This window comes from Pongo pygmaeus, chromosome 20, assembly GCF_028885625.2.
Source record: "Pongo pygmaeus isolate AG05252 chromosome 20, NHGRI_mPonPyg2-v2.0_pri, whole genome shotgun sequence".
In the NCBI taxonomy this organism is placed as follows: Eukaryota; Metazoa; Chordata; class Mammalia; order Primates; family Hominidae; genus Pongo; species Pongo pygmaeus.
This window is the reverse complement of record NC_072393.2, coordinates 33,075,426-33,088,434: the sequence shown is the minus strand read 5'-3', so window position 1 is coordinate 33,088,434 and position 13,009 is coordinate 33,075,426. Positions and strand designations below refer to the sequence as shown.

Genomic DNA, 13,009 nt, shown 5'->3' with positions numbered 1-13,009 from the left:
CTTCTCCAGACCCCTCAGACCTGCTAGGTTCCACCTTCTTCACAACAATGATTGCCAGTATTGAGATCATCCATGAGCCAAAACTATGTGGGACATTTTATGGCCATAGCTCACTTAGTTCTCACAATATTCCTGAGAGGGAGGTATTGTGAACCCATTTTACAGAAAGGGAAACTGGGCTGAAGGATACTGAGGGGATCACATACCTACACAGCAGCAGGACCAGAGTTTGTATCTAGATCTGTCCAGCTCTGGGGCTCACCTCTTCCTGTTAGCCAGCCTGCCTCCCTCTAATCCTGACCCCCATAATTCACTTCTGAGGGGAGGAACACTAGAACTGCTTTCGCCATCTAGACTTCGAGATTATGAGGAAAGGAAGAGAAGGGCCCAGAATTTACTGAATGCCACTCACATGCCAGGACTGTGCTGGGCACTCTCATGAGATGAGTCTCATTTTACTTCCTTGCAAGCCTTGTTTGCAGATTTGAAAACCGAGGCTTCGAAAGTGAGTTAACCTGCCTGAAATCACATGGAGAAGAGGGAGTTGAGGAAGGAAAAGAATCTCCTTTGGCTGGAGGCTGAGTGCTGTGGGTTTTTGACAGTCTTCTCATGCTGTTGTTTCCCTGGGTGCCCCAGAGGATGGAGAACAGGGTATGTGCCCTAGGCCACAGCAATACCTGTGGCTATCACTTGGTCTCAACTGTACCCATGTGACTGACAGGAAAGTGGAATGGTGCGTCAGAAGCCCTCGGTTTCACTCCAAGCTCTCCTGTCAATTAGCAGTGAGACCTTTGACAAATCCCTGAATACTTCTAGTTTTGATCTAAGATCTAAGGAGCAGAAGCTGTGTTTATTTCTTTTGACCCTCAATGCCTAGCACAGGGTCTAGCACATATATATTTGCTTAATTTTTTTTGACTATGTCTAAACATGGAATAGTTGGACCTTACTAGGGGTTTATTAACTTTATAAAAAAGCATGGAGTGCTTTGTTCAATGACCCCTTGGAAGCCTAATATGTAGAGTAGGTAAAGATAATCCTTATTTAAGTGGTGGCGGGGAAGAGGGCAGGGCCTGACATTCTTGTATTCCCCATGGTGGTCCTGAAGGCATCTCCATTGGTTAGGTGCCCCCAAGGTCCCTTCCATTTCTGATATCCTGTGATTATATTTCCAACTCCACCTCCCCACTCAGACTCTCAAGCATGGAAGAAGCAGAGGTTTCCAAGCTGCTGCCCCAGCCTCCAAAGATGAGGATGAGGACATCCAAGCCATCATAATCTGCCAGAAGGGGCAGAGGTAGCAGGTGGTGAAGGCTGCATGGGCCCCCATCTGGGAGAGGCAGAAGGCAGAGGAGCAAAGGGGCAGCTGGGACCCTGGCAGGACATGCAGCATCTCCTAGTCCCCAAGAAGGAACTGGAGACCCCACCTCACCAGAGACAAAGCCAGGAGCAGCAGGGTTCCTGGGCCCTGGAGGAGGAGAGCTTGGTGAGCAGGAAGCCAGGAGGGAGGAAAAAAGAAACAGAGAAGTCCCCAGTCTCAGAGAAATCCTCCATGCTAGGGAAGGCAGCACTGGATGAGAGACTGGTCTCAGAAAAAACCTCCATTGCCAAGAAGGTGCTAGCCTTGGAGAAAACATCTCTATCTGAGAAGACAGTGGTATCAGAGAAAAGACAGCTCAGAGAAGAAGCTGGTTCCAGTAAAGACAGGTGTCTCAGAGAAGACACTGGCCCCAGGAAAGGCATCAGTGTCAGAGAAGGTAGTGGTGAGAGAGCAAAGGTCCATCTCAGAGAAGTCAGTTCTAGAAAAGACAAGCGTCTCAGAAAACACACCAGGATCAGAAAGGAGACTGGTGTCGGAGAAAGCATCGATCTTCGAGAGGTCACCAGTCCTAAAGAGGAGCCTGACCAGACACCAAGCTGGCTCCAAAGAAGACTGCAGCCTCAGAGCAGCCCAGGCCCAGGAGCAGGCGGCCTCTCGGAGGAGGCCAAGCCACCACTGAGAGGCAGACAGAAAGGGCCCTCCCTTGGAAGAAACTGCCATCCTCTGCAGAGCAGGGCATGTTGGGCCCTCTGACTGTAGTCTCCTGCCTCTCACTAGTCACACTGCAGGTTGGCAGTGTCCCCTCCCTCCTACCCTTCCACCCCCCACCCTGGAGGGCTCCTTCCTATTTCCACCCAGGTGGTCTCTGGCTCCCTGTCTGTCTCTCATCCACCCCACTAAGGCAGGCTGGTGTCGGCAGTCTCTTCCCCACTGCCTCCTTCCAGCCATGATCAGAGCAGGGACTGAGATGGGGCAGGCTGCTAGACTTCAAGGGGCACCAGCCATGGGGCAGGGAGACCTGGTACCCCCTACCACATCCTCATCCAGGCCTGGACTCCAGGGCTCCAGCAGACTCTTGGGAAGCCTCAGATCATTCCAGAAGCTCCCCTAGGAAGCTCTGCCTGGTGGCCTGGCCCCAAGGGAATGCTTATCCACCAACCACTCTTACAGAAGGTGAAGGAGGCAGGAGAGAGAGGCAGAGGACTGTCTCACTTTCCCCTTCTCCTGCAGCTCCTGGGATGAGACATGGGGTCTGTGGCTGCCTGAGCCCACTGGGCTCTAGACCTCTTTGTGATGCTCCCCCTGCCCCGTCCAGGTAAAAAACCCCAGCAAGGAGGAAGAGGCAGACCCCCTCATCCACTCAATGCACCTGCGGTAGCTGCCTCAAATACTCCAGCCCAGAACCACCTCCTTTCAGGTGAGAGCACAGCACACCCTTGTCTTGAATCCACTGCAAGGTAAACTGAGGAATCCAGCACCCATCACAGCATAAGAGCCTCAGACTAGATAGGACAATGCTCTGGATAGAGTAGGGCTTTGGGTTTCCATGGGTGGCCCCAAGCAGACAAGGCTGTGCTAAATAAAGGAGAGTAGGTTAGTGACCCAGGAGCTGGGTGCCAGTAAGCATGAGCAGCCCCACATAGTGGGCAAGGTCAGAGCTGCAGATGACGGTACAGGCCAGGATGGCGCTGGGCTTCAGGAGTCCCACACCTGCCTTCATCAGTTTCTGGCATCACTTAGGAGGCTTGCACAGGAGCAGAGGGGAGAGGTGGAGAGCAGCAGGGCTCTCCTAATGCTCTTTGCTAGGCCACTGCTCCAACAGTACAAAGTATGTGGGGTGGGGAAATCTCATATTGCTTTGTCCTAGTGTTTATTCTTCATTATTTGATTCACAGGGTCACTCACTCATTCATTGGGCATTGCGTCTCTAATGTGTGCCAGGCCCTAGGGAGGAAGCTGAAGGCCCAATGTTGATCGGTGCCCCACAGGGCTGGCAGGCAGTGGGGAGGCAGATAGGAAAACAGGTAGTTACAGCTTCCCAAGAAGGAAACCTAGAGCAGGGCTTGTGACCCTGACTGGTGTATGGGGTTTCACAGATATGTTTACCAGACAAGACAAGGGTCTTCAATGAAGGCTTGTCCACAGACTTCTTTGGTCACAGTTGACGCTTGGTTGAAGCAGTAGGATATCCAAGGAGGAGGAAGCGTCCTGACTTGAGGGGGCCACCGACCTCCCCAGGACTCTCACAAGCCACCGCTTTTCCTGCCCCCTTCAGATAAGCCCCAGGAAAGACAACTGAGAAACCACTTTAATCTGCAGGTTGGGGCCAAGGGGACTGGAGGCCCCAGCTCTTTCCTGTTGGTCATATTCAGAATGTTTTCTGAGTATCTGCCACCCATGTCCTTTGTGCCAGGCTGTACCCTATGATACACAAAAGGAACATGCATTCCTTGCCCAGGGCTCCAGATCTGGCGAGGGATGGGATTAACAGGAGAGACTATAGCTGGATTAGATGGAACAGGGAAGTAGGATCAGGGAGAGCTGCTTGGAGGATGCAGGCAGGGCTTGGATGGGGCACCAAAGAAGGAGGAGGGTGTAGTCTTGAGGTGGGAAGGAGGAGGAAGCTTTTCAGGAGGGAGACCAGGAACAGCGTAGGGAGGGAAAGCCTCTGCCTCAGCAGGCCTGGTGTGGGGGCCTGTGGATCTGTGGGATTGATAAGGGTCCCCATGCACCATAACATTGATGCAGGAGTCTGAGGATCATGCTTTGGGAAAAAAATATCACATCTGAAAAGCAGTTGCACGTATGTGTTAGGAATTTAATCCACTTGTGCTGTATTCATCTGCCCTCTAAACATTCACTGAAGCTGACTGCTAGGCTAGGCCTGGGGGTTGGGGTGGGGATGGAAGAGGATGAGTACAATGATGAATGGCAGAGTTGTTGCCCTCAAGCAACTCACATGAGACCATGAAACACACACAGACCACTCAAGCAGGGAGGTGCAGTGACAGGAATTTCAAACCCAGGGCTAGGAGCTCAGGAGTAGCTGCAACCGCTCAGCCTGTGAGAGCTGGGGAAGGTATTATGAAGCAATTGACATTCAACATGGAACTTGAAGAACTAGTGGGATGTTTTCAGGTGGAAAACTGGAGGAATGGCATTTCCAATAGAAGGAACAGCATGTGGAAGGGCACAGTGAAGAGCATGGGTGTTCTATCGGCTGTCACATAGGCATGAGGTGTAGGCAGGGGGAGGGACCAGATAATGAGAGCCTTGTGTGCTGTGCCAAGGAGTTTGGCCCCTGTTCTGCAGTCTGAGGGGTCTGAGTGGGAAGGACCGTATCAGATTTATTTGAGGTATAAGCAGCCTGGTGAAGAGCTCTGGGTGGCAGGCCGGGGAACAGATAGATGTTGATTGCTTTGGTGGGGAAGATGGGAAGGAAGGACCTGACTCAGGAGGTGTCTTTGAGGTGAAAGTGATAGTTGTTGGAAGAGAAGGGGAGAAGGAAGGAGTGGAAGATATTCTGATCCTGGGGATGTCTTACTGAGTGGGATGTTTCTCAGGAATGGAGAAAAATTCCTGGAGTCTGGAAGTTCTTCACTTTGGCCAAGTCAACATAGTCCACTCTGTGATGGAGGGCCATGTTCTCTTTGGTGCTGGGGACTACTCCTCCAGCCCTAGGGACAGGCCTGGTCTTCCTGAGGTGAGGGTGTCTCACGTGGCTTGTCTGTCCTGTCTTCCATTCTGCAGTGCCAGCATGAGGCTCCCGGCCAGCACAGTGAAGTTGGGAGAGACACTGGCGGGATACACACAGCTATACAGGTGAGTGGGACCCCTCCAGAAGTGTAGAGGATACCTAATGTGCTGGGCATGGTCTGTGCACCTCACCTGTATGGGTCAGGGATCAGTTTGAGTTCTTGGTTCCCAGAGATCAGAATCCATTAAGTCTCTGACCTCCTGTCACACTGAGCGCTTCATTGCTCATGTGGGTCTAGTCAGCAAACACCACCTCTTGGAGAAGGAACTGGCAGATCGGTCTACAGCCAGAAGGTGGGGGGCTCAGGGTCTGCAAGGGATCTTTAGGCTGATTATCTCTGAGGTCTCCAAAACCAAAATCTTGGCCATGGCAGTGCTAGAAAACTCTGTATTTTCATATGTCAAGTAATGTTGGCAGAACCTTGAGTTACCATCATGTTCCTCAGCCCATCTCCTTAGCTGAGCACATGGCTCCCTAGGGACAGTGAGGGAGCTTTTTCATGTGTCTATAGCATGTTCTGGATGTAATGGGAGTGAGGCAGAGTCTATCCTCAATCCAGGGCCTCTGAAAATGCCTTGCTGCTGCAAGTGGCCCTAAACCCTAGGATGGAAGGCTCTCTTTTTAGGAGATCTTGAGGCTCTTAGGAGTGGTGATGTCAAGGCTCAACCTGTGGATCAGAAGGACCCAGGAGTCTGGAGATCAAGACTCCCAGGTACCCTTTCCTTCCCTGATGTCTCTTACTCTGGGCCCATTTGTGGTGGGATGATCTGGAGCAGAGGAGGAAAAGCCCCTAGAGCAATGAGTCATTTAAGGGGTAGATATGGGAGAGGTAAGGGGGCAATGGACAGGCCTGTGGGTCAGACTATAGCAGAGGGAAGGGGTAGGTATTGGTCGCTTCCCTTTCAGGAAGAAGGGGAATACCCTGGGCAGGGGGCTGGGCCTGGGGGATCTTGAGCCCCTCACTGTCCTGCCTTGGTCCCTGATCTCCACCTTGATTCTCTCAATCAGGAGGCATGAAAAGAGTCAGCAATCACAACAGGACTCAGTGGGAAAAGAAATCTGACCCCTCACTGGACACTGAGGGGCAGGGAGGGGCCTGGCTCTGGGGCAGAGGGCCACAGGTGCATGGTGGGAGACTCTCATATACTCTCCTTTGTGCACACACTAATATGCCTGCAGTTGCACAGTCCAGCTACCCAGAATGCCCCATACCTGCTCACATAGGCTGGTCTGAACCAACCACAGGAACATAGGAGAACGCTCAGCTGGCTTTGCTTCCCTGCAGCTTTGCAGAGCCCCCGCCCTTTCAGCCAAGAGATTGCAGGGCTCTGACTCATTGTGGGCGTATCATTCATGCAAAGGAATGTGCTTTATTAGTACTTTCTCACATTGCTATAAGGAAATACCCGAGGCTGGGTAATTTATAAAGGAAAGAGTTTTAATTAACTCACAGTTCCACATGGCTTGGAAGGCCTCAGGAAACTTAAAATCATGGTGGAAGGCAAAGGGGAAGCAAGCCACCTTCTTCACAAGGTGGCAGAACGGAGAATGACCAAAGAAGGAACTTGCCCAAACACTTATAAAATAATCAGGTCTCATTAGAACTCACTCACTATCATGAAAACTGTATAGGAGAAAATGCGCCCATGATTCACTTACCTCCACCTGGTCTCTCCCTTGTCACATGGGGATTTTGGGAATTACAATTTAAGATGAGATTGTGGGTAGGGACAAAGGCAAACTCTATCAGTTGCCTTCCTGTCCAGTGACCCCTTCCTCTCTCAGCCTTTCCTTGTTCTAGCTCTTTGCCCCACAGGTGTGACAAATCCTGCCAAGACAGACCTTTGAGTCTGCATCTCAAGAGGTCTCCCTCATGCCAGAGCCATGACTCTTGCAGAAGCACCTGTGTGTCTCATTGCCTCTGCTCCCTGTCTGCCTATGGACCTGTCTGGCCAGGGCCTCTAGGGCTCAGGGATATTGGCAAGACTCAGCCAACTTCTTCCCAGCCCAGCCTCTGGGAGCAGGTGTGCCCTGACACCTTGTCCCACTGCAGGCACAGCAGATACTGGAATCTGTGCTGGTGCACATCAGCACTATGGTGGCTCAGTGCCCTATCTGGAGATGTCCATCCCTTCCAGCTCACTTCTAGGGTCAGGTGCGGTGTCCCTCAAGAACTCCAGGGTCATCTGTCTCATCAGCTTCCAGCACATACCTCCATGTGCCTGTGATGTCCCCATCACTGAGGTCCTGATCTGCTCCCAGCTGCTTGTCCCTCCTCTTCTTCTCACATGGACTGTGTGAGCTTGTAGAATGATGAGCCTTCAGAGACTCTAGGACCAATCACCCTAAGAAAATCAGCCAGGTGCCTCTCAGCCCCTTCAGGCTGTAGTTCAATGCTTTTCTTTCAATCATTAGAACTCTGTTGATTGACTATCCTGGTGCTACCCATAACCAGAGGGGGTGAGACCAGGTGCAGAGCCCTGCCCACTCCCCACAAGCATGTGGGGCAGGAGCCCTGCCCTGGCTCCATGATTCTGGATGAAGGCTCCTGTCTCAGATCTGGAGTCCAGGGAACAGAGGCCCTCAGAGCCCCATCTGTGCAGGATTTCCGGTGCCCCTGGGCTGGCCCACTTCCAGCCAGTGAGTCTCCTGTGCCTTGTTCCCTGTGCCTGCACTGAGCTAGGGGTACCAGGACCTGAGGACCCTGCCCCAAGCAAACCTCACTCACTGCCAGGGCCAGAGCTTGGTGAATATTCCAATTCCACAGCTGAGAGTTGGAGGACAAATCGAGGACAGGGCAGAGGAATGGGGTCAGTCTTGCCCAGAGCTTTGGGTGATTTCAACAGCTCTGGCTCCGCTGGAACCTCCAGTGTGACCCTGATACATTTTCCCCCTCTAAGCCTCAAGCAGATGACCTTCACATGCTCATTTTCTAAACTTTGAAAAGTCCCCCTCACACGTAAACTTTTTTAGTAAGCAAAATTCTCCCCACACAGGCTTAGGAGAGGCTCCTAAAAGCCTTTCCCAGGTAGTGGAGCCCAACTCCTCTGGAGTAAGAGCCTGAGAGGACACCGAGGGGCCTCTTCCTGCAGCTTCAGCTCCAGGGGTGGGGCCCTTCATGCCTGCACACTCTCCATGGGGTGCCCATTGAGGGCAGGCTGCTGGGGAAATGTCAGGGGCACCGCTCCACAGCTCCCTCTCATTTGTATGTGTGCATCCAACACATGAGGTCCCTGCCCTCATTCCTGCTGGGGACACAGCTAATAAAGAGACCAGCATGTGTCCAAGATGACTTCATTTGGCAGTTAAATGAGTAGTAGCCACTGGGTAGGCAGGTGGGTGGGGAGGCCTCTTGGAGGAGGATGACATTGAACACCCTCTGGAGACAGAACAGGGCTCCTACTCACCAATCTTTGACCTGCCTACCTGCTCTACTGTCACAGTGGCCCTGTGACCCCATAAGTGGCCTGTCCTCTTGTGGCTCCTGAAATTTGCAAGCACTGTTTCAGCACATGCTTTCTCCTGCTGCTACAACTTGGATTTCTCTTCCCATCGATTGTTGTGCTGGAAGGTGACTTTTGTTACATCACTTTGCAAGGACAGGGATATCCGCAATGGGCTGGGAGTAACTATTTGGTGTTGAGCAGTGGCTGCTGGATGGTGGCTGGATTTCCTCACTAGATAAGTGACTGTCTCATAGCTTCCTGAACAGAGTTCTTGCCTTGGAACAGTCAGTAGGAGCCTCACACATGCAGTCCATGATACCCAGGATCTACTGGGGTTTGTCCATTGGGCTCTGTAGGGCTCTAGATGCCCAGATCCCTCTTCCAGGCATCCAGACAAATAAGCTGTAGTCTGTTTGAAGGGCTGTTCAGCTTACAAGGAACAGTAAGCCACCCTTAAGTTAAGGGAGGGTTTAGGAAAAGCAATTCCTAAATTCTAGATTATTCCAGGCCAGGACACAAGTCTGGACCCTGGTGGGCTGGAATGGGAAAGAGAGATTAAAGGTTCCCTGACTTTTCTCTGAGCAGCCTGGCTTCTTTCTCACTCTCCACTTTATCCCCCAACCCATTTGTCTCTCTGTCAAGCCTCTTGCTTTCCTGTTATCTCCTCCTTCTCAGGATGGTGGCTGGCAGGCTTGTGGCTTCAGCTGGCCCTGCTGTGGATCTGCTAGTAGTGTGGAGGCCCACGTGGAGGAAGATAAGCCTGGCTGGGGAATCAAGGCCACAGGACTCAGAGGCCACCAAGGACCATGGAGGAGATGGGGTACTGAATGGTGTGGAGCAAATGGAAGTCCCATGTGCAGAGGATTCTTTCAAGGACAGGAGCTGTAGATGCAACATAGTTCCCAAGGCAGCAGTATTGAGGGAAGAATTTGAGGACTGGGAAGGCAGGACATGTGGTTGAGTGACTGGAGAAGGGGGCAGATAATGGCAAGACTTCATTCTTTGTCCACAAACAGAAGAGTGTGGATCACAAGTAGGCAAGATCTGCAGGTTTCAGGGGGCTCATGGGGGAGGGGAAGGCCTGGTTCAGAGGACCATTTCTCCTTCAGAGCCAGGCAGGACCTGGGCTGTGAGGATTCAGACAGATCAAGTGGAAGAGTCAGCTCAGCTGCCACCAGACTTGCTTTCCTCCTCTCTCATTTTCATTATGTACTGAACCTATAATGTGCCAGCAACGAACACAAACATGCACATGCATAGGCATCCATGTGCAAGCCAATAGACTGCCTGGGTCCTGAACTATGGAATTATAATCTGGTAGCTTTAGCAGATTGTGGTCTTACATCCCATGATTTTAAAGCCATTGGGAATTGATCTTTATCGGTCCTCGCTACCCCCCTCAAACAGTTTCTTGTTTTAGGTTTTTGAATGAAAACTCTGTATCTGACCTCTTGTAGCACTTTAAGTCCATTCCCTGGGAGGAGGGCTTGCCACACGGCCTTGGGGTTCATGGAGAAGATACATGTTGCAGCTGTTCTCACTGAGCCCTGCAGAGCCAGCAGCTTGCCAACACTGCTCAGCCCATTAAAAGGAGCCAGTAGCCTGGTTGTGGGGTGACCTTTCCTAGTAGGCAAAACTGTCCCCACATAGATTTAGGAGTGTGTATCTACAGCATCAGCTCAAGTGCAGCTGCAGGTGTGCTTTCACCCTGTGACTTCCAAGATCCTGGCACAGAGATTAAGGAACGTCTTGGAGGTTGCCTTCTGCCCCCAAACTCTGCTCCCAGCCTGCAATCCCAGGCCTGGGTGGACTCTGCTTTATCAGGACTCTCAAGAGGGACAGCTGGTTTACTTTCCATCCATGTTCCCTGTGTGTCTGTTCTGCTTTCAGATAGCTTATCTGAGCACCTGGAGGGCCAAATGGGCATCTATGGCGTGGGGCACATGTTTCTGTGGCTTTGTTCCTGCATCTGCCAAAATAGCCAACACCCCCCACTGCCATCTCCCCACTCTGCCCATCCCCTGCCACACATTCTTCCTGACACAGGGCTGGCTCACCAAGCTCCATCCCAAAGGCCTGCTTAAAGCCCTCTCCAGCCCTTGCCCTCACCCAGTCCCTGCTGAGGCTGAGCAGGATCTGTCAGCAACTGCTGATCTTATGTAAGACTAGGGCAGGGCTCTGGGGAAGGAGAGAGAGAGTGGAGGGAGAGACATGAGGATCTTTGGCCCTGGCACCTTTACCCAGAGTCCACCTACATCTACAGAAATCCATGGTCCCTCCTGGAGGAGGCCACACTTCAGAGAAGGTGTTGTCATGGTTGGGCTCTGATATGGTTTGGCCCTGTGTCCCCCACCCAAATCTCATCTCGAATTGTAATCCCCACGTGTCAAAGAAGGGACCTGGTGGGAGGTGATTGGATCAGTGGATAGTTTTCCCCATGCTGCTCTCATGATAGTGAATTCTTATGAGATCTGATGATTTAAGAGTATGGCACTTCCCTCTTCTACTGCCATGTAAGACGTGCCTTGCTTCCCTTTCACCTTCTGCCATGATTGTAAGTTTCCTGAGTCCTTCCCATCCATGCAGAACTGTGAGTCAATTAAGGTTCTTTATAATTACCCAGTCTCAGGTAGTTCTTTGTAGTACTGTGAAAATGGACTAATACAGCCTCCAAGATTAGTGCAGTAGAGCAGAGAAAACTCCATGATAGCATTTGGAGACTAGGGTTGGAGTCCTGAATCTGCTACTAAAGATGTTGTGTGCTCTTGGGTAAGTCACTTCCCCTGGCTGGACCTCAATGTTCTCATCTGTAGTGTAGACTGCTAGTTCTCTGTCTGCTATAAACACAATGAAGCTGTAAATAACAGGGACTCCCCCAAATTGCTTGGTCCATCCCCTGCACTCCAGGCCAAGAGCCATCAAAACCTTTCCAGGTAGGGTCTTCCTGAGACCCAGAGAACAGAGACTGCAGCCAAATTAGTCACATGAGTCCCTGTGGTCATATACTTAATGGCAGGAACTCAGAAACTGTCCTGTAACCATGGGGAAAGACTAAATGTGCAGCAGCAGGCAAGGACCACTGGTGTGCCTCTCCAGGCTGACAAATGGATTCCATTTGATTTCCCTAACTCGGAACCATTCCCTCTTGAGAGAAGAGCCTGAACTGAGCAGTACTTGGGGCTGATGAGGAAAGGCTTCACTAGGAGAGCCTTCCATGGGGTGTGTGTCCAGCTTGTTGGCAGGAGAGGGTTAAGCCTGGGTCACTGCAAGTGTGACCCTTGTCCCAACACACCTGTAGAGACAGGGTGTGCTCTGTGTGTAGGAGTGGTAGAGAAAGTGTCCCTTGATTTTTCAACTTCTCCTCGGCAGGCTAAGGACTGTATGGGGAGAGGGTTGGCTTGTGTGTAAGGAGTTCTAAAGAACATCCCTGGCTTGGTGCATGAGAAGCCACTGCCCTCCTAAATTCTTACAAGGCACATTCTTTTTCTCTCAGGCAAAAGAGGAATCAAAAAGGATCAAGTTGCCAGCTGCCATCTACCTTTTGCCTTTCTCTTCTACTTCCCCCAGCCTGTCACCCTCCTCTCCTGGTGGGCTAAAAGTGGCATATTTAGTAAGATCACAGCTGAGTGTTTGGGACAAGGACTGAGGGTGGGGTTGGTGTTCCTGAAGACAAACATCATGTTCTCAATTATTCGTGGGAGCTAATAATTAAAATGATTGAATTCATGAAGATAGAGAGTAGAAGGATGGTTACCAGAGGCTGGAAGGGGTAGTGGAGTGGGAGGAGATGTGGGGAGGGTTAATTGGTACAAAAACATAGAAGAAAACCTAGTATTTGCTAGCAAAACAGGGTGACTAGGGTCAAAAATAAATTAATTGTATATTAAAAATATCTAAAAGTGTATAATTGGATTGTTTGTAACACAAAGAATAAATGCTTGAGGGAATGGATACCCCATTTACCCTGATGTAATTTTGATGCATTGCATACTTGTATAAAAATATCTCATATACTCCATAAGTATATACACCTACTCTGTACCCATAAAAATTAAAAATAAATAAAGAAACTCAGAGACTATTTCTGAAAGACTGGAACTTGAGGCTCATCTATTTGATAGACAAGTTAACTGAAGTCCAGAGAGGATGAGCTACTTAACTAAGGTCACACAACAGAAGCAGAGTTTTAAACCCAGGTTTTCTTGACCCCAATGATATGGCTTCAATGACTGGAGGAACACCAGGGTCCTTTGTCCTGCACCAATTTATATAAAATGACACAGACACACATGGAGTGGTTTTAAGGAGCAGAGAGTTTAATAGGCAAAAAAGAAGGAAGAAGCTCCCTTGTACAGAGACAGAGGGCGGGGGGCTCCAAGTGGAGAGAGGAAACCACAAGTGCAGCAGAAAACAGTAGGTTATATTAGGAGGCTGGAGGAGGTGGTGCCTGATTTGCATATGACCCAGGGGATTGGTTTGACCAGG

General features: G+C 50.8%; 1 protein-coding gene across 2 annotated transcripts; it reads left to right on the top strand.

The window, feature by feature from the left end:
• Positions 1 to 255: 255 nt before the first annotated feature.
• LOC129020804 (ladinin-1-like) lies at positions 256 to 9,968 on the top strand. 2 transcript variants are annotated; one of them, XR_008495908.2, is made up of 5 exons: positions 256 to 651; positions 1,194 to 2,109; positions 2,552 to 2,738; positions 5,072 to 5,143; positions 9,200 to 9,968. XR_008495908.2 is itself a non-coding variant. In XM_063657425.1 (3 exons), exon 2 carries the CDS (start codon positions 1,319 to 1,321, stop codon positions 2,072 to 2,074), a length of 756 nt encoding a protein of 251 aa, XP_063513495.1. In that variant the 5' UTR covers positions 518 to 651; positions 1,194 to 1,318; the 3' UTR covers positions 2,075 to 2,109; positions 2,552 to 2,713. The 2 variants fall into 2 exon arrangements, 1 of the variants encoding a protein (XP_063513495.1); XM_063657425.1 differs by lacking the exons at positions 5,072 to 5,143; positions 9,200 to 9,968 and having other exon boundaries at positions 518 to 651; positions 2,552 to 2,713.
• Positions 9,969 to 13,009: the final 3,041 nt, after the last annotated feature.